Here is an 18,915-nt window from a genome sequence, read left to right on the forward strand (position 1 = left end):
AAACACATCACTTCATAATATAAATTTAACCACAGCAGACATTATGAGTGCTTCAAACACAAGAGCCCCTTTCCACCTCCCTCTACCCCACCCATCTTAACAATGACTCTTTTGTCTGCCAGTGTGAGTTCTAGAGAGGTTTATCATCTCTGAGTGGCTCTGGTTTTAAGACCTGTTATTGGTAGAGCTGAGGGTTCTCGATATTTTCTTGTCATCTCCTGCTGCCTTGCCAGCTGTACCTACAGACTTTCCTATGGCTGATAGAAATACAACTGAGGAGGTGCTTCCATTCCAGAGAGCAGACTTGGCACACTTCCATCTGCCTGGTGTTAAATTTCCTGACTTAAATCTCTTTAGTCAAGTGTACAGTGGTTGGAGGATGCTGCATCTTACTGTAAAAAAATGCACACCCTGAAGACAACAAAGTCTTCTGAGTAGCACTGGTTGGTTGAGTTTCAGAGCATGTTTTGGAATTGCCCTTTCTTAGCAGGGGACACAAGCAGGTTCCTTGTATCCTAAAGGTAGACTTTCACACCATCATGTTGGTATCTTTCTCACTGTGTGGGCTAAAACAAATTTACACGTGCTAGTTTTCTGTGGGCGTTAGCAAATAACCTCTTAATCAGCCAAACAGAACAAAACACAAGCAAAAAATGTTCCTTTGCCCAAGAAACCAATGCAGAAAGCTAAAAAAAAATCAATTTGCCCTGGCAGAAAGAGCACTGCCGTGAGTCCGTGGAGTACTAGGAAGTGGGTGACCTTTCCTCATTATCTTTCTTTAAAGGCTGTCTCAGGTTCAACAGGGGCTACAGATCATGGAGATGCAGCTGGCTCCACAAGCTGCAAAAGAAAATAGTAAAATGGTAAAGATCTCCAGTGGAGTAAAGTAATGGATCAGCTATTAGATAGAAAAGAATATGACATGATTTCAGATTGCATTTGCGGGAGAAGTGAGAAAAAAACCTCCTGAATATCCTAATAAATCAAATATACTCATATAGCAAATATATGAGTCAGTCATCCTTTTCTCTTCCAAGTAAACTCCCTACAGCAAAATTACCTAAATTAGGGTACTGGGAAACTGTAATTTTTTTAATCTAGTGTCTGTACAAGTGCATTTCCTGATGACTAATGACAACAAATCAGTTAATATAGAATTTCATTTTAAAAAGCCAGTTGGGCTCTGATTAAGTATTTCTTCTGGGAGAATTTTGGTCTTAAAATTCCAAGCTCATTTAAATACAAGTTTTCTCAGAATAGTGGGAAAGAGCAGGCCATGCTACTGCATCTCATGGCCTGGGAGCTAACTCCCAGTCTGGAAGGGGTGATCTCTCTTGCCTCCTTCTGCAGTCATGTGGACAGAAACACCCCCAAAGGGTCTCTCACAGCAGTTCAGTTATGCTCTGGTTCACAAACAGCATAAGATCCACTATCCTGGCCTTTGGGCATTATATGCCATGGGATGACTTTTTCCAAGGCAAGGGGAGGGGAGGGGAGATACAAATGACCTCTGAACAGCTAAATTTCTTCCTAAAAAATTCTGGAGATTGTATTCTGGCTGATTCATCCATTATCCTGATTTTGGCTGGGATAGAGCTCGTTTTCATCTTAGCACCTGGTACACGGCTCTGTTTTGGATTGGGATGAGAATAATGTTGATAACACACTGTTTTGGTTGTTGCTGAGCATTGCTTGCACTAAGTCAAGGACTTCTCAGTGTCTCCTGCTCAGCCAGTGAGGAGCAGCTCAAGTGAGGGAGCACAGCCAGGACAGCTGACCAGAACTGGCCAAAGGGATATTCCATACCACAGAGCTTCATGTCCAGTACATAAACTGGGGGCAGTTGGATGAGAGGGGCTGACCACTGCTCAATGACTGGATGGACTTTGGTCAGCAAGTGGTGAGTAGCTGAATTTCTTGGTATTTAGTTATCTATTCTTGTTGTTGTTGTTATTATATTTAAATTTGCTTCCATTATTAAACTGTTCTTAAAAAAACCCACTAGGGTTTTTTTAAATTTTCTTTCTGATTCTTCTCCCCATCCATCTGGAAGGAAACAGGCAGTGAGTGAGTGTCTGCATGGGGCTTTTTTGCCAGCTGGAGTTAAACCATGACATTCCCAATGCTGAGAGATGTGACTTTGGGCTGAACAGCTCATTCCTCCTGAGCTAATTTTGTGGCACTGTGCCATAGCCCCTGGGTTTTTTTTAAGATCACAATTAATGGGGTCTGATTTCAAAAGGGCCATTCCCTGCCAATTTTGGTCTCTACCAAATTGAAACAATTTATAAATAGGTCCCTTAGAAAAGGCTGGGACTTACCATGCATTTTATTTCTCAGGAGCTTTCAATTCAGGAATTGAGGGATACCTATTCCCACACAGCTCTAGCCATGCCACATTCTCCTATTGCCTCTAATTTGTCCACAGTATTTCTAAATATTCTGGGGAAAATACCACCACTGTTTTGAACAAGGAGGTGCTAATTCATTGTGATTCCAGTAAGCAAGGCATTCAAACTTTGTAAATTATTACCTAAAATGCCTTTTAATACAGCTAATATGACAAAAAGGAGAGCATGGATAATCTTACCTGACTCAGGTGGGACCCCTGAGCTGTACCTTATTCAGCGGGTCTCCAAGCACATCATCCTGATGGACATCCATAGGAAGGTTTCCACACTTTAGTGTTTTGAGCTTTAACAGGATTTTCTCAAATCCTACTCATCAATCCTACTACTGAAAAAAAGGATTTTTTACACAAGAACGTGTGGCTGCACTTTTAAAGACAAGAAACATGGGAGTATAATTGCCTGACAACTGTGACCACCTGCAGAGAAAAGGGAGGGTTTTCCTCCTCACCACTACCAGTTGGTAAAGCGGTTCCCTTGGCAATGTGGAGGCTTTGTCATTCCTGCCCCAAAGTGTTACATCAGTCTGTGTATCACACCAAAAGGGAGGTGCTGAGCCCTTGGCTCTAACATTCATGCCCCTGAACTGTACTCTCAGACAAACCAGTATCTGTCTCCTTTTGATCATAAATAACCCATATTCCACAGGGCCCTGAACAAGAGCTTGTTCTACCACTCTGCCAGCGACATGGTCAGCAGTCGGCCCTGGAGTGCCTGGGCGGACACAGATTCCACCACAAAACATGGATGGACATCTTTCTGGCATGGATTTGCTTAATCTCCACCTAGTCTGGGGAGCATGGGCATGCCTTTCATCTCCTGCCCCTTCTACAATGCTACTCTCAGACTTCAAAAATATGAGGAGGAGAAGGAAGCTGATGAAGCCCTGCACTTTTGACACCATATCAGAAGTACCACAAGGCCTTTTTTATGTTAGAAATTAGGTGACACCATCTTTTCATGACTCATCCTGACACCAAGATTGTGTTTTCATGCTCTGGGTAGTTTCAAATGAAACCACCATTAAGCATTATTCTGTTCAATTAGAATTCAATAAAATCTTGGAACCATTCTGCCTGCCATGCTGAAATACCAAATTGTCAATGACAAATAGCAACGGTAAATCCACCACAATATTCCAAAGAGGAGACATGAAGGAGCAGGATTCTGTCCACTGCAAATGCACAGAAAGTAATGATCACTGAATACCAAGAGCAGAATAAAGATGCTGCAGTGATGGTAATCACTTTGTTAACAGAGAACAGCAATGGCAAAGGAAAGTGCTGATAATTGAGCTTAAATTTGAGACTGTAGCTGGAATGAATAACACTTAATTTTTAAATTAATGCAGCATCCAATTTTTCCTACTTAGACCACCAAAGAAATTGGCAGGTTTTTGGAAGGATCTATCTCCTACTAAGACACTTCAATTAAAAAGCTAGTTCATTTCCAAAAACATTCCACAGGTCCAAGCACCCACTAAAAGAGAAGAGAAACCAAGTGTGTCTCTGAGTAAAATCCAAAGCCAACAAAGACTGAAAATCCAAAGGAGTGACAAGCCCAAATGAGATATAGGACATATTAAGTTCCTTTTGGATATTTCTAAATTCAAAGGCTTTTGAATATGAGGTCTTTATAAACCTGTATAAACCTTGAAGAAGAGGCCAAATGCAAACTTCAGATATGGATCAGATATAGTAAAATAAGGAATTTAAAATAGGACCACTAGAATTCTATCTGAAGCATCTAAGAAACATTTAATAGTTTCATACCAAAGATATAAGCTCTACATTAAAAAGCTTACTTGCTATTAGGCCACGACAGCATTTTTCACAGATTATTTGTTGTCTTATTTTGAAAAACAGGTGTCAGCTAAGGAAGATAAGAACCTCCCTTGGAATGGAAGATATGGCCCCCTTCCCTCCAAATTATTATAATTCTGAAATTAAGGGGCGTTCAGGCAGGGATATGAGAAAATGAAAACAAGTTCTCTACCAGGATGTATAACAAGGCAAAGAAACAACAGTGGCTGTGACAGCAGAACCACAAACCCTGTCTCGGCCTCCTCTGGGCTGCGGGCACTTTAGCCTTTGGTGCAGTTCCAGTCACAGCCGGCAGGGGTGGCTCCCGGCTGGGCAGGGCGAGTGCGATGATTCCCCTGCGCCTGCAGGGGGCGCTGTGACACGAGTTTCGGTCGTGTCTCTGCACACAGTGATGATGATGGCCGCAGCCGGCAGGAGCGGGTGGAGAAAAGGCTTCCTTTATGAACTCACAGGGGGAACCAATCCTGATGCCCCTTTGGGATAGCAAAAGGATCTGTAGCAGGAACCTTGGAGTAGCAAGCTGAGAAGGCAGGGATGAGCAAAGTCCCAGAGTGGTAGGTGAAATATATCAGAGAGGTCCTGGCAGTGGAGGAGGTGAGTGGTTACAGTGCAGCAAAGAAACCTCAGAGAAGTGGCAGAGAAACAGTGGGGTATGGGCAGTGGCTGGCCCCAAACAGGGCCAGCAGAAACTCCCTTGGAGGGTGAAAGGGCTTGGAGATCCCAGAGGCACCCAAGGAGATGGTGACAGGTCCTTTGTTTAGTGAGGTCAGGGTGTTAATAAGGTCCCAGTGCATCGGCCACTCTTATGAGCAGAGCCCTGCTCATGATAGAAGGCAGCAGAGGACAGAACCCCACAGCGGTGGTGAATTCTTCCTACAGCAACTGCAGCCTCCTTCCCCTCTGAATGCTGAGAGACCAAGAAGGAATGCCTCCTAGCACCTGCCCCAGCCCCCTTTTCCCCACCCAAATTCTTTGGTATCTCTGCCCCTCCAAGAGAACCCCTCAGACAAGAGAAGTGCAGCCAGTGTCCTCTTCCTCTGAGGTTGGCAACTGCTTTTATCTCTCTTAAGTTCTCTTAAGTTATTATTGTCTCCTAGCAATACATATGGGGGAAAATTCCCTGAAAGAAAGAAGCAAGAGGAAGAATCCCAAACCCCAACATTTGTGTATATGTAGCACAGCCCAGGAACAGCAGTACAGATTAGACAATAATCCTGAGATTAACATTTGCCTTGCAGAGGCTGCCTGCTCAAGAGAAGGGTTTGTGGTAACAGACATTTGTTCTAAGACAGGAAGATTAAAAAAAAAATAAATAAACTCACAATACCTAAAAAATACATTCAAAACCCTCAAAGGAATAGTTAATAATTAAACAAAAAGTTGAATGTTTAAAGAGTGAAATATTTTTCTTGTGGTCACTCATGTCTTATACTGTGGCATCAAGACTCATGCTGATTGCCCTGTGTCACCTTGCACATGAAGTGAGCCCTGAGCAGACTAGCTAAATCTTGTGTCATTCGTCTGTGAGAGCCACCTGAATGGCCTTGTCCACAGAAACCTCTGCTGCTCTGAAAGGAGAAGACTTTTTGGATGAAAGTGCCACTTCTGCTGTTCCTGCAGTGCTGACAGCCATCCTGGTAGTGTGTCATTGTGGCTGTTGACAGCCTGCTTTATGGTTCCTTCACATGCTTTATGCCTTTTCCCAAGCCACAAAGTGATATACACTCAGTAAGGAGGCAGAAGTGATAAAAGGAAACTAACATGGTGACATAATCCAGTAGAAAAGTCCAGATTCTTCTCTACTCACTCCTTTCCAGCATTTCCACATCCCAAGTTACCATTGGAACAGCTGAGTAGGGTAGGATTCCTTCGGTGTGCGAAGTATTTTTTCCAAACTGTATCCAAAAGTCACTTTCCTCTTGTGCCACAAGGCACATTTCCATATATTAAAAAAAAATACATATACCTGACATTCTCCAGGCAAATGTAGGGTTCATTAACATCAGTTGCAGACTCTCAGACTGAGTAAAGCCCCTGGGCCAAATGGTGGGAATACTGAGCAAAAATACACATGGTTGTAATCCATGTGTGCCTGCACCATCTGTTTGCTTGTTTTCCCAGAAAATCACAAGTCTGATGCTTCATCCCACTTCACTGCCTGATTTAAATTAGTAACCTTTGGAAAACCCCAGCTATGCTTTATGCAAAGCTTAGGTAAGATTAGTTACTTCACTCAGAGTCCAATTTATTTAGCAATTAGGAAAAATTAGACAGTAACTGAGTTTGCTGTTTTGAAATGAAGGGCCTGAGTCCTCAGGTCTGCTCCCAGGCTAAATGCTGGGTTTAGTACTTCATGATTTCAAAGTCTCCAAACAAGTACTTTACACTGCAATTATTTTTGCATCATTCAGCCTCCAAATAACCTTCCTATTCAACCTGTGAGCATACTAATGATCAAAACAAATAAACAGGAATGTGAATCTTTGTCGTGATTTGATGCTGGCCAAATTCCAGACACCCACGAACATCACTCACTCAGCCTCCCCTGCCTAAGCTAGGCAGACAAAAGAGAAAAGTTTAATGAAGGCTTCATGAATTGAGATAAGGACTGGGAGAAAACACTCCAAGGGCAAAACAGGATCAGCCGAGAGATACAAAGTGAATTTATTACTTACAAAATCACATGAAGATAATGAGAAGCAAAATAAGCCCTTAAAACCATATTTTCTTTCCCCAACCCCTCACTTCTTCACACTGACAATGCAGGGAGAAAGGGCAGTTTGTCAGTTTGGTCAGTTTGTCACCCAAGATTTTCTTCTGCTACTCCAGAAGAGGAGTCCTTTCCCTGTGAGACCGTGAGGTCCCTCCCACAGGAGACACATCTCCACAAACCTCTCTGATATGGGCCCAATCTCACAAGCAGCAGCCCTCCCAAAACTGCTCCAACATGGTTCTCCTCCCACGGGGCGCAGTACTCCAAGAACAGGCTGCTCCAACCAGGGAGCAGGGCCCTCGCCCTCCACTGGGTCTCCCACTGGATCACAGCCTCCTCCAATCACCCACCTGTTCTGGCATGGGCACCTCCCCCATTTATTGTGGGTGGATTTTTGCATCCCCCATGGATCCCCATGGCCTGTGGGTGGATCTCTGCATCCCCCATGGATCCCCATAGGCTGTGGGTGGATCTCTGAATCCTCCAGAGATCCCTGTGGGCTGCAGGGGCACAGCTGCCTCACCATGGCCTTCATCATGTTTTACCATGGTGTCACCACAGCCTGCAGAGGAATCTTGGCTCTGGCATCTGGAGCAGCACCTCCTCCCCCTCCTTCTCCACTGACCTTGGTGTCTCCATGTTGTTTCCTTCACATATTCTCAGAGGAAGCTCCTCCTCTTCTCTGGCTAGGAAAAAACAAAACAAAAAAAAAAAACCTATGTCTCCCATTGCTTTGATTTTCTTAAATCTGTTATCACAGAGCCGTTACAATCATCTCTATTTGGCCCAGCCTTGGACAGCAGCATGTCCATCTTCAGAGCCATCAGGGATTGGCTCTGCTGGACATGGTGGAAGCTTCCAGCAGCTTCTCACAGAAGCCACCTCTGTGGCCCCCCCTGCTACTAAAAACCAGACCATAGAAAACCAACACAGTATTTTCCATTATAGTTTTCAGTAGCAACTTTTTTTTCTCAGCCTGAATGTATCACACTGGTAACACTGGTCCCAGGAAATGCCTTGTGATGCTGTATTGATTTTGTGACACCATTGGGGAATCATCAATTAATGTTATTAAGGAGAAACCTTGTCCTCTGCAGAAATCGTACACCCAAATCATATGCATACACTTGCTGCATTTACCCCATGGCTTTAGACCCCTTAGACTACCATACTAGCCCTTGTTGCAGTGGGGCAGGGTGCTGGGACAGTCATTGAGGCTCTAGACACACCCCGAACTTCCACTCTGCCCAAGAGCAGTTCCAGCACCACTGGTTTTGTTCTCTATTCAGTGACTCCCAGTCAACAGCTACAAAGCACTGCCTTGCACAGCACATGTAAATCACATTGGTTCACAATGCTAGTGGTGTTCTCTGAGAAACAACTTGACACATATAGCACAATTCCTTGGAGCACAGGAGATGAACTAGTGCTGTACAGAAGCTCTCACTGAGCACGCAGTGCACATCTGGAGTGATCAAGGTTCTGATGCCAACTTGCTTTGAGTCAATTGGGAGAGACAGTTCTGCAGCAGATGAGGTTTTGGCCTAAAGGAATATAAATATCTGGATATCATATTTCTTGATTAGCTCACTAGATAACTTCATGTGAAACAGCTGAACGAAGTCTTAAAGAGATCACGAACATTCTGAATGCAAAGCTCCCTTTAGCATATCAGCTTTTCTTCAGGGGCATTTAAGGTTTATGTGGCCCATTTTAGGGATCATTTTAATGTGGCTCTGATGTACACAGTTTCCTTTGCCTCTTTCTTCATACTTACTATATTTACATTTTTTTGTGACAGAATTTAACAGGTGGACTGGATCTGATTTCCTCATTGTTCATCTGGTTGCACCCTTTCAGGACATTAAAAATCCCTTAGTGTATTTTCAAATTTTAAACTGGCTGTTCAAAATAAAACCAAGCAAAGTATTTGTTGTGAAATTCTTAATGCTCTCTGCTATCTGCAGACATTGGGGACTTACCAATCTTCTTCAAGTTTTCTGAAAGGAATGCCACAGTAGTGGCTCTTTTACCCCAGACATGTTTTATATTCACAGGTTTCTTTCCTTACCTTATTTTTCCAGAGCTAAGTGTCCACTAGCTCACAAGAGCCTTGTGAATGTGCATCGGGACACACAGTCAAAGTTTTCTGCAAACCTCCTACACCCTTCATGACCTTTGACAGCCTCTGATGGTCTCATCTGCTAGGGACTGTGTAATGTGTCCCCAAGGTGTCTATGCAGGTAAGTGAAAATGTCAGCTAAGTGAACAAGTTTGGAGGTGAAGAAGACAGGTGATGTGCCACACATTTCCTTTCCTTCTGGAGACCTGGAAAGCAAAAGAACTGCTCCCTCAAGTGTGAGTGGTTTAGAGCAGTGAGGAGACAGCATTAGCAAAGGACACCAAGTCTTTAAGGATTCACTGCCACTTTTCTGCTCTTTCCTTCCCTGAGAGGGCAAGGAAAGCTGTCATGGGTCCTCTGATTTATGGCTATTCACTGTGTGTCTCTCCTGCTGGAGCTACTGCAGCTGCACTCCAAAACACAATAGCCAGAGAGAGACACAAAGAGAAAGGCTCCCAGGAAAGCACATCACCCTCCTTCCTCCCCCTACTTTCCAGGGGGAGGTTTGTATTTTGTTTCTGTGGGACAGCATGTGCAGGCTGCTGCTGCCTAGCACAGGCAAAACCCAAAGAGCAAGGGCAGACAGGGATTTATATGTCCCATGCTCAGGCTTGCTAACAATGACACTCTGCCGATTCCATTCCTGCATTCAGGGGGTTTAAAGCAGAGGAACCCCAAAAGGGCTGTGGTCTATTGTCTTCAGATCGTGCTGCCTCTTTAAAATCAGAAATGCGCGGACAGCTTCAAGGTGCCTCCCACTGAGCAAAGGCTTTGGATGCCGGCACAGAGGCAGAGGAGCCATCCTCCCCTGAGCACAGGGATAACCTAATGGGAGAGAAAGCAGCACTCAGCGGAGTCCTTGCGCTACTTCCAGTGATCCTTTCTCTCCTCCAGTAACAGCAGCACGTGCAGAGGAGAAACCTGGCGGCTCTCTCACCAGAGAAGAAACCTGGCTCTCTCTCAGGTTGCCTGAGACCTCCAAGATGATGAGCACAACTGCAGGTACCCTTTGCTGATAGTGTTATGTCAGTTTGTAGATGGTTGTGTTGTCTGCATTTATTTTACAGATCTTTTGGTATTTAGCAGTGAAACCTGACACAGATACTGCCCCTTGCTTTGGCCAACGGATTTTGCATCCAAGAGTTTATTTAGCACTTCTCTTAAATGAATGTTTACCTTTCCAGGCAGCTGTGGAGGTGTCTCCTGAAGCAGTCCCTTGTCAGAACTGTTTCATTTCAGGCTTTGGCTTTTTGTTATTCTGTTCTGCAATGCTCAGTTTAAAAAACAATGTCGTGACCAAAGCTGTAAAACAGAGTTTCTGACAGATATTTTTTAAGTGACGGTACATCAGGGTCTGAGGGTGGTTCCAGGGAAAGAAGGGAGCAACAGCTCCACTATGCAGATTACCCTTTGTAGCCTTTGTGAATGCTATTGTTCAGTAGCATTTGACACCCCGAGGACTTACTGCTTCAGGGCAGAAGAAGCAGTAATGCTCCCTGATCCTCTGCTCGGATGAGGTGAGACTGTCCTGGCAGCTAGGAGTCTGGTGTGAAGATTCCTGGATAGACCATGAGAAGATACAAGAAGATGGCCTCTCAGCATTTTGATGCAGAGAGGCAAAAAATAAGGAGTAGATTAAATGGGTTTTTTCCCCTCTGTGTGGGAATTTTATATTTTTTTTTATACGTGGTACAACTGGCAGTACAAAGAGGGGAGCCTGTTCCTCCCCAGCATCAAAAATGCAAGGTACTCTGTCTTGCTTACAGAAGATTTTATCTTTCACCTTTCACTCTCTGTGGAAACACTTTCCCTGTGAATGGCAGATTTGCCTTTACAGCTAAGCTCTACAAGTTCATGAGACAAAATTGTTGTCTTTGCAAATTGGCAGAGTTCTGTCAAACCTGTTTGACAGAAGTGATAATGGATTATGCTGGTGGAAAAATTTTGTCCTGTACTCAATTAATGGTTGCCAAAAGGGAAGTGCTGGATTTGGTATTTTCTTGGGACTTTGCAACTCTTACTTCAACTCTTACTCTACTTAAGAAATGTATTTAGAAGCAAGAACATCAGTTCTCTTCTCACTGTCCTCTACCACATCCCTGTGAAACAACCAGAATAAAGCATAAACTTTGTCCAAAAGGCACATCAAATGCTTTACAGAACACTGAGTTGTCACTTTAGTGTCTTTTACCTTGCACGATGATGACAGCACCATGGGCTTGCGGGCTGGTAGAGTTTTAAACTTGATTTTACATTCCTCCTAGACTGTCATTTCACTGCCTGGTGAAAATTTCATTGTTGGTAAATAAAACGGTAACTGTTGTAACAAACAGTGCATGAAGCAACTAGAAGCATTTATTTTGTGAGAACAGAAGCATTCCTTCACAGGGTATTTCTTCCTTCTGTGCACATGCAGCAACAGATCTGTGGGGCAATGAGATGGCTATTGCTTTCCTTCAAGATGAGTACTTTTGCTGTCATTTCCTTTCAGGAAACATTTTCCTCTTTTTGTTTCCACAGAAGGAGATAAGTGAGGCTGTTGTCCTATAATCTTCTGGGGACAAAGACAAGGTTACTCACTGCTCAAAAGGAAGCTTTGGGTGAGGTCTCTCACCTGCCGATCTTGTGCCCTGCCACACTGGGCTAACAACACTGAGGGCCAGCCAAGCTGCACATGCCAAAAGACGACAGAGATGGCCATGGAGCAAACTGAACGCAACCTAAATGCTACCGCCCACCTCAATTTTGCTTCAATCTACAACATCCATAATGGGGATTTCACCTCTTTGAGAAACTTCTCTTTCCCTTTCAATTTCACCTACAGTGATTATGACCTGCCACTGGACAGTGAAGATGACATGACCAAAACCCGCACCTTCTTCACAGCCAAGATTGTTATTGGGGTTGCTCTGGTTGGCATCATGCTGGTTTGTGGCATTGGCAACTTCATCTTCATTGCTGCTCTCGCCCGCTACAAGAAGCTGCGAAACCTCACCAACCTGCTGATTGCCAACCTGGCCATCTCAGACTTCATCGTGGCTATTGTGTGCTGCCCCTTTGAGATGGACTACTACGTGGTGCAGCAGCTGTCCTGGGAGCACGGCCATGTCCTCTGTGCCTCAGTCAACTACCTACGAACTGCCTCCCTCTTTGTTTCGACCAATGCTCTCCTGGCTATAGCTGTTGACAGGTAAGTGGGATGCTATGACTGCACAAAGATGTAGCCACAGCTTCCAAAGTTCTAAACCATGTCCTCAAGTGTCACATCCACATTTTTTGTGAACTTTTCCATGGATAGAATGTTTCGATGCCTGACCACTCTTTCAGTGAATAATTTTTTTCTAATTGTGTAGCAGTCCTGAGACACTGCCTGCCTTTTACTCCAGGAATTTTAACAATTTAATTTAATTGTATCCTTTCTCAAGACTCTTCTCTGAGCCTCGTGCACCACGGACTCTGACAGACCAAGACCATGAGCATAAGTCTGGTGCTGACCTAAGTGTGACATGACTGACTCACAGAAAGCCAGAGGCTGGCTCAGTAAACTCTTTACAGAAAGGCCATCATCACAAGATCTCTTTCATGTTCAAACACAATACACATGTCTGTAGACCCTATGCACATACATATATGATTCCCACTCTTCCTTCCTCTTCTTTTCCCCAACTTCTCTCATGTGCCATTTCAAACTTTAGTGTAGTGTTGCAGTTTTCAGTCCCTGATGCAAAAGTCAGCTCAGGAATAGTTAGCCCTGCTGAGGGCTGTACAGATACAGCTTGTGTATGGCTGATTCAGCTGTTCCTGATATGAATGGAAGTCTGTGAAGAGACTATGGAGAAGTTCAGAGGTGTTTTCCTTGGTGTGGGCAAGGGGACGATCAGCTCCTACAAAACAAATCCTTAACAAGCATCTAACAGAGCAGGCTTTCAACAGCAGCTGAGGACTCAGGGTAAAGCTTCTAAACACTATCATGTATGCATTACCATTTTCTATCAGTTTTTCAGCTTCTACAAGGTTTCCTTTGAAAGCTCTGCCAGTGCATCCCAGGCTGATGAAGTAACGGGTCATGGCGCCCTTATGTCTGCCAAGAAATCAGATTTATAGCATATCTTCCCACACATCTTTAAAAACAAGCCCGATTAATAAGATTAATCACTGAAGCTTGTTGTAAGAACACCATGTTTTGGTTTTATGGCTTTTCTTTTTTTTTTTTTCTTTTTTTTTTTTTGCAAGCTATTGGTTTGGTAAACAGAGAGAAACCCCTTTGTTTAACAATCACCTATTCCATGTTATGTCATGTGGATTGTTGACTTCTGTCTCTAAAAAGAACAGGCTCCTAACATAGGTCTTCCCATGTTTAGATCTTTTAAAAGGAATCAGCTGTGTAAAGTGAGTAAGCCTGTCCCACTGCGGACTTACTTTAGGGAGGGCTCTCTTTCTTCTTCGTCCATGTCTATTCACATGAATAAACAGAATTTCACATTTTTAAGGCCACACCTACACTGGAAAAAATGCAACATTTGAAGAGGAAGAGTGCGTGGTAAGGGTCTAATATCCACACTGCAAATATTTAGCTTGGTCCCCTGGACCAAACACCCATAGGCATTTAGTGTGTTTTATGTAGGAGCACAACTTCCAGGATGGTTTCATCTGAATTCAGTTTGTGAACTGCAGAACCACTGCACAGTAACAGCCATGGTAAGCAATGACAATCAGGAAATCCACCACAAAAGCTTCCTCCAGAATCTACTGGACAGATCGATCCCATCCAGCCAAATGTTCTGCTGAGCAGATATGCACTTTTATGAATACATACACATACATTATGCCACAGCTTACTTCCCGAGGACCTGACATAAAAATGTTAACCTTCTGCTCCACAATGAGGCTGACTCATTTTGCTGTCCCCTGACATTTACCCTGCACTATTAAGAGCCATGAACAATTTATCTGCTTCCAATAACTGGCTGATGAAAAGTGCTGCTGACTTTCCATTTTACTTCAGAATAACTATATCTTATGGATGCTATTCTATATATTGAATGTATACAGATGTAACAGACTCCAAAGGAATGAGAAATTCCACTTTTTGAAACAATACTTTGGGTTAAACACAGTTGTACTGGGATCTCTGATAAAAATCTCCTCCTAGCAGGAATACTACAACCTTGCAGCTTTACAGCAGTGCAAATATCTAACTCAAGTTTTCTGCTTTGCCATATTACTTAATACTGCATATTTAAGATGATTAAGCAATGGTCATCTCCAGAATACACACAAAAAGGGTTTGCATGGGCAGAAAATAGATACACATCTATTAAAATCATGTTCACCTGTAACCATACATTAGCATCACCTTCAGGTCTTTGCACCCCACAGAATAACCACAGAAATAAGAAAAACACTGTAATGTATATTTCACCTCTTTGTAAAAAGAGCTATTTAAGTAGCTCTCTGCCTAGGGAAAACATTTTCCTGATTCTACATGTCTGTGTTTTCTTCCTTGGACCTGACTAGATGTTTAATACTGCATTTTTCTAACTCTTACTCCTGTTTAAAAGGAAAAGTTGTGATACAAAATTGTAACTCAGCTCCAGGCTGCTACTTCACAACATGTTCTTACAGATGATTATGTCCTTACAGATGAGTATGTTCAGGCTCTCCCCTCAGGAATGACAGCAATTTCCTCCTGTCCAATTCTGTTTGCTTGTATTTTGAAGTGTGTTCTGACCAGTGTTTTCAGACTTCATTTTGAATATATTTTTCTGTTCTAGGTATTTGGCCATTGTTCACCCACTGAAACCACGCATGAATTATCAAACAGCAACCGTCCTCATTGCCTTGGTCTGGGTCATCTCCATACTTCTAGCAATTCCATCTGCATACTATGCTACTGAAACTGTGTTGTTTATAGTTAAAAACCAGAAGAAATTTTTCTGTGGCCAAATTTGGCCAGTTGACCAGCAGATGTACTATAAATCATACTTTCTCTTCATCTTTGGCATTGAATTTGTAGCACCTGTGATTACAATGACCTTGTGTTATGCCAGGATCTCTCAGGAGCTTTGGTTTAAAACTGTCCCAGGATTTCAGACAAAACAAATCAGAAAGAGGCTTCAGTGCAGAAGGAAAACTGTTATGGTACTAATGTGCATTCTGACTGCCTATGTTCTCTGCTGGGCACCTTTCTATGGTTTCACAATTGTCCGGGACTTCTTCCCCACCCTTTTGGTGAAAGAGAAGCATTATCTCACTGCCTTTTACATAGTCAGGTGCATCGCCATGAGTAACAGCATGATAAACACCATGTGTTTCGTAACCGTGAAAAACAACACTATGAAGTACTTCAAGAAGATCATGCTACTCAGATGGAGGTCAACGTATAAGGGAAGCAAATCTAGCATAGATTTGGACCTGAGAACAAGTGCAATCACAGAGGAAGTAGACTGCATAAAATTACAATAATTTTTCTGAGGTTCTAATCTCAGCTTTTTTGGAGAGGGGGAAAGAGGAAATAATACCTTGTCAGAAGCTTCTTCCTTGTCTGTGGGAATACCCTCTCACTGGTGAGAGCCCTCAAAAAAGCAGCCTGCTTTGCATTCCCACCAGAATTCTTCTCACTGTACTGCTGGATAATCCTTACACTTGAAAAGATGCTGTGCTTCAGTTCATACATCTGTCAATTTGGGATGTAGACACTAATTTTATAGTTGTTTAATAAGAACAAAGAAATCTATGAATACAATGGTGGAAAAGTTGAGTGCTGACCCTAGCAGTGATGCCTCTCTGTTTCTTAAGAGAAACCTCTTAACACCTTTGAGCTTATGACTTGTACCTTTAAGCTATTTAGTGTCCTTTTCTTTCTGCTCAGAAGAGAAAGGACTCCTAGAAAGCCCATTTTGCTTCCAGTCACTTTTTAACCTCTCCGTTTACCTTTCCTGATGAATCTTCTTGAAGTCTATAGACCACCAGCTTTCTATTGTCATTGGACAATATGCACAGCATGCTCTTATGAAAGGCACATGCTCTGAAAGCTAAAATCCGCTTCACAGGCAAGTGAAAACCTCAAGTTTCTTCCTGTCACACCCTGTTTAAGAATGCTTTATCAATACTCCACTTTTTAGTTTTATGGAGAGTTTTAACTTTGTTATGCATTTGGAAATGCCACAGATATATATGAAAAGGATCTACTCCCTCATCTCCAGGCACCCTGTGGCCAGCTTCTGCTACCTTGAGATGCTGAGCTCCTCACAGAATCAATCACAAAATTGTAGAACTTGAGAATAATATCTCCACATTGTCTAGCCCATCCCTCTGCCCATGTTAGCCAGGATTGTGTCCAGCTAGGCTTTGACTGACTCCAGGGAATGCTGACAGTCTCCATGGATCACCAGTGTCAGTGTTCAACAGCTCTCACTCAGTGAAAAAGTGTTTTCTTATGTTCAGATGGAGTTTCATGTGTTTTACCTTGCTTGTCAGCGGGATCCATATAAACCTACATCATGGTGGTGGGAAAAATCCAACCAGACATCTTACCAAGTCTGTGTGCACCTTCACGATAAAGGATAAGCAACACCAAAATATCTAGGAGATCCTGAGATGATCCATCCATCTTTCTGGGAGCAAGACAAGCTTAGGCTTCAGTGAGCCAGCCTCTGGTCGAGTTGCGAAGCTTATTGTCTGCTCAGATATGACGCAACTCCAGATGAATTCTGCTTTTCTTTCTGCAGTGCTACTTTTACTGTTCTGATTTAGTGAAACTCCAGTTTGGATGTTTCTTAAATGATAATTGTGACAAAGCACGTGACAGTAATACATACTCATTTCAACTACACATAAGATATAATGGACTTCTGTGTATGGTAATAAAATCTTTTCTGTTGTGATGACAAATGTGCATGTGGTTGTGCCTTACTTTTGGAGTAAGTTGTTTTGGTAAATAACTTGTCTATTTGTGAATTTGAAGTGAGCAGCAAATCCTGCAAATAAAACATGACCTCAGTATAAGCATTCTGAATTATTTTTTGTCTTCTCTTAGCCATCACTTTCTTACCCAAATGATTAATGTGAATGATCCCATTGCTGAAGAAAAATTGACCAATTAAATTTAAGGGCAAAAGGATGTTAAAATCCATTAAAATGCTCAAAGCCTCTCATCATTAGCTGCTCTTAAATATATGTTGAAGAGTATTTAATAATTTGCTGTTAGGCAAAACAATGACTGAAATCATCCTTCAAAATGTCAGTTTTGAACAGGGGTAAGTACTAAATTCATTTGTTTTCCAGCCTGCCACAGAAATTTAAAGGACCAGAGAGCTGAAGTATTTCACTATCAAAAGGCTTAATCTTGTAATCTCACCTGAAATCTCATGGTTTCTTCTGAAACCTGCCCTAGTTGTAAGGGATTAGCTAGCATTATTGCCTGTTATTAGAATGTGTGATACTCCTTCCACCTGTTTTCCCTACATGGTTTTGGTGCAACAAATTCAACTGACAATTTCCACACCAGGGAAATCTATCTAAGGCCGAGTTAATTAAAAAAAAAAAAAAACAAAAACAATTTCTGCAATTTCTGCCAAGAAATATAGTACTGAACAAAATCTGGGGCAAAGAATTGCTTTAAGACACTGGAAATCACCCTGAGAGCTCCAAGAGAGCTCTTATGGTCTGGCCTAACCACTGTTCTCATTCCTGTGAATTAGGGTACTAAAGCAGCATCCTCCACAGCCCCTGCTGAGGGTTTAGGTTTTGGGACTGTTGTATTTTTGACATTTTGAGGTCCTCCAAGCAGCAAAGCACTGTTGCTGCCTGAACCTCTGGATAGAGCAGAAGTCATGCTTTGCCCTCAACTGCATTTGTTGTGAGCTGCATCCAGAGAGAGAGGGGGACTCCCAGCGAGGAAGGGTGACAGTTCTGTTCTCTGGTCCAAAAACGAAGCAGTCACATTACCCTTAGCCTGTGTTGGCACCAACTCCAAAGAGCCCAAAACAGGGCACTTTCAGGGACAGTATTTGCTCCCAAACTGAGATCCAGCAAGCAGAGGCCCAGGGCTTTGCAGGGGGACCAAAAGTCACTTAAAAACTATTGTGAAAACTCCTGAAGTGTGAAGGCAGTGGGAACAGGCTGTGACCCAAGTGGCACCCTCAGGCAGGGGAGAGCAGGTAGGGAAGGGTCTGAGAGAGGACCAGACCTCACATTCCCTAGGGCTTATGTGAGCTGTGCAGGGAAGAAAAGAACAAAACACCTTTTTTGTACCCTCAGAACTTACTAAAGGACAACATTTAGAGAGGGAATTGAATATGGACTGCACCTACTTGGAGCTATGCTTGTAAACAGAGAAACACAAGCACAAGCTGGGAAGAAGGCAGCATCTGTCTCAGAGGAGAAAGATGCTGCCTTTCCAGCACAACTTCTGCCTACTGGAAGCTGCCTACTGGAAGCTGCCTGCTGGAAGCTGTAGGGGAACAGCTGCAATAATGGCTTTATCATGCAAGAATTGTGGCATATATCATGGATGAGGAGTGGGTGGGATCTGAGATCCTTTGGCAGTGTTTAGATCACCGTGCAGTGAAATCAACCAGATACTAGCATGTCTCGGTTCTGCTAGCTCCAATTTTTGCTGCCAAATGCAAAACTGGTGCTACCACACCAGATCACTGCTCAGCTGTCCTCCTGCAGCACAGCTCCAAAACCATAGCCTCACTTCCTTCTATATCAGCTTCTCCAGAGGTAACTTGAGAGTAAAATCCAGTCTCTGCTCTTTCATGCTGAAAAACAGAAAGCCGGGTGCACCTGGAAGCTAAAACAGTGACCTGAAATGGCTAAGAGAGCATTAGGAGAAGAAAAAGT

The 18,915-nt window shown here is 43.1% G+C and overlaps 1 protein-coding gene across 2 annotated transcripts; it reads left to right on the top strand.

The window, feature by feature from the left end:
- Positions 1-1,729: 1,729 nt before the first annotated feature.
- PROKR1 (prokineticin receptor 1) lies at positions 1,730-17,081 on the top strand. Of its 2 annotated transcripts, XM_064709199.1 has the most exons (5): positions 1,730-1,900; positions 9,029-9,187; positions 9,961-10,068; positions 11,587-12,256; positions 14,841-17,052. In XM_064709199.1, exons 4-5 carry the CDS (start codon positions 11,760-11,762, stop codon positions 15,529-15,531), a joined length of 1,188 nt encoding a protein of 395 aa, XP_064565269.1. In that variant the 5' UTR covers positions 1,730-1,900; positions 9,029-9,187; positions 9,961-10,068; positions 11,587-11,759; the 3' UTR covers positions 15,532-17,052. The 2 variants fall into 2 exon arrangements, with proteins under 2 accessions (XP_064565269.1, XP_064565268.1); XM_064709198.1 differs by lacking the exons at positions 1,730-1,900; positions 9,029-9,187 and having other exon boundaries at positions 9,623-10,068; positions 14,841-17,081.
- Positions 17,082-18,915: the final 1,834 nt, after the last annotated feature.

The sequence above is a fragment of the Zonotrichia leucophrys genome, chromosome 3 (genome assembly GCF_028769735.1).
Source record: "Zonotrichia leucophrys gambelii isolate GWCS_2022_RI chromosome 3, RI_Zleu_2.0, whole genome shotgun sequence".
Taxonomy (NCBI): domain Eukaryota; kingdom Metazoa; phylum Chordata; class Aves; order Passeriformes; family Passerellidae; genus Zonotrichia; species Zonotrichia leucophrys.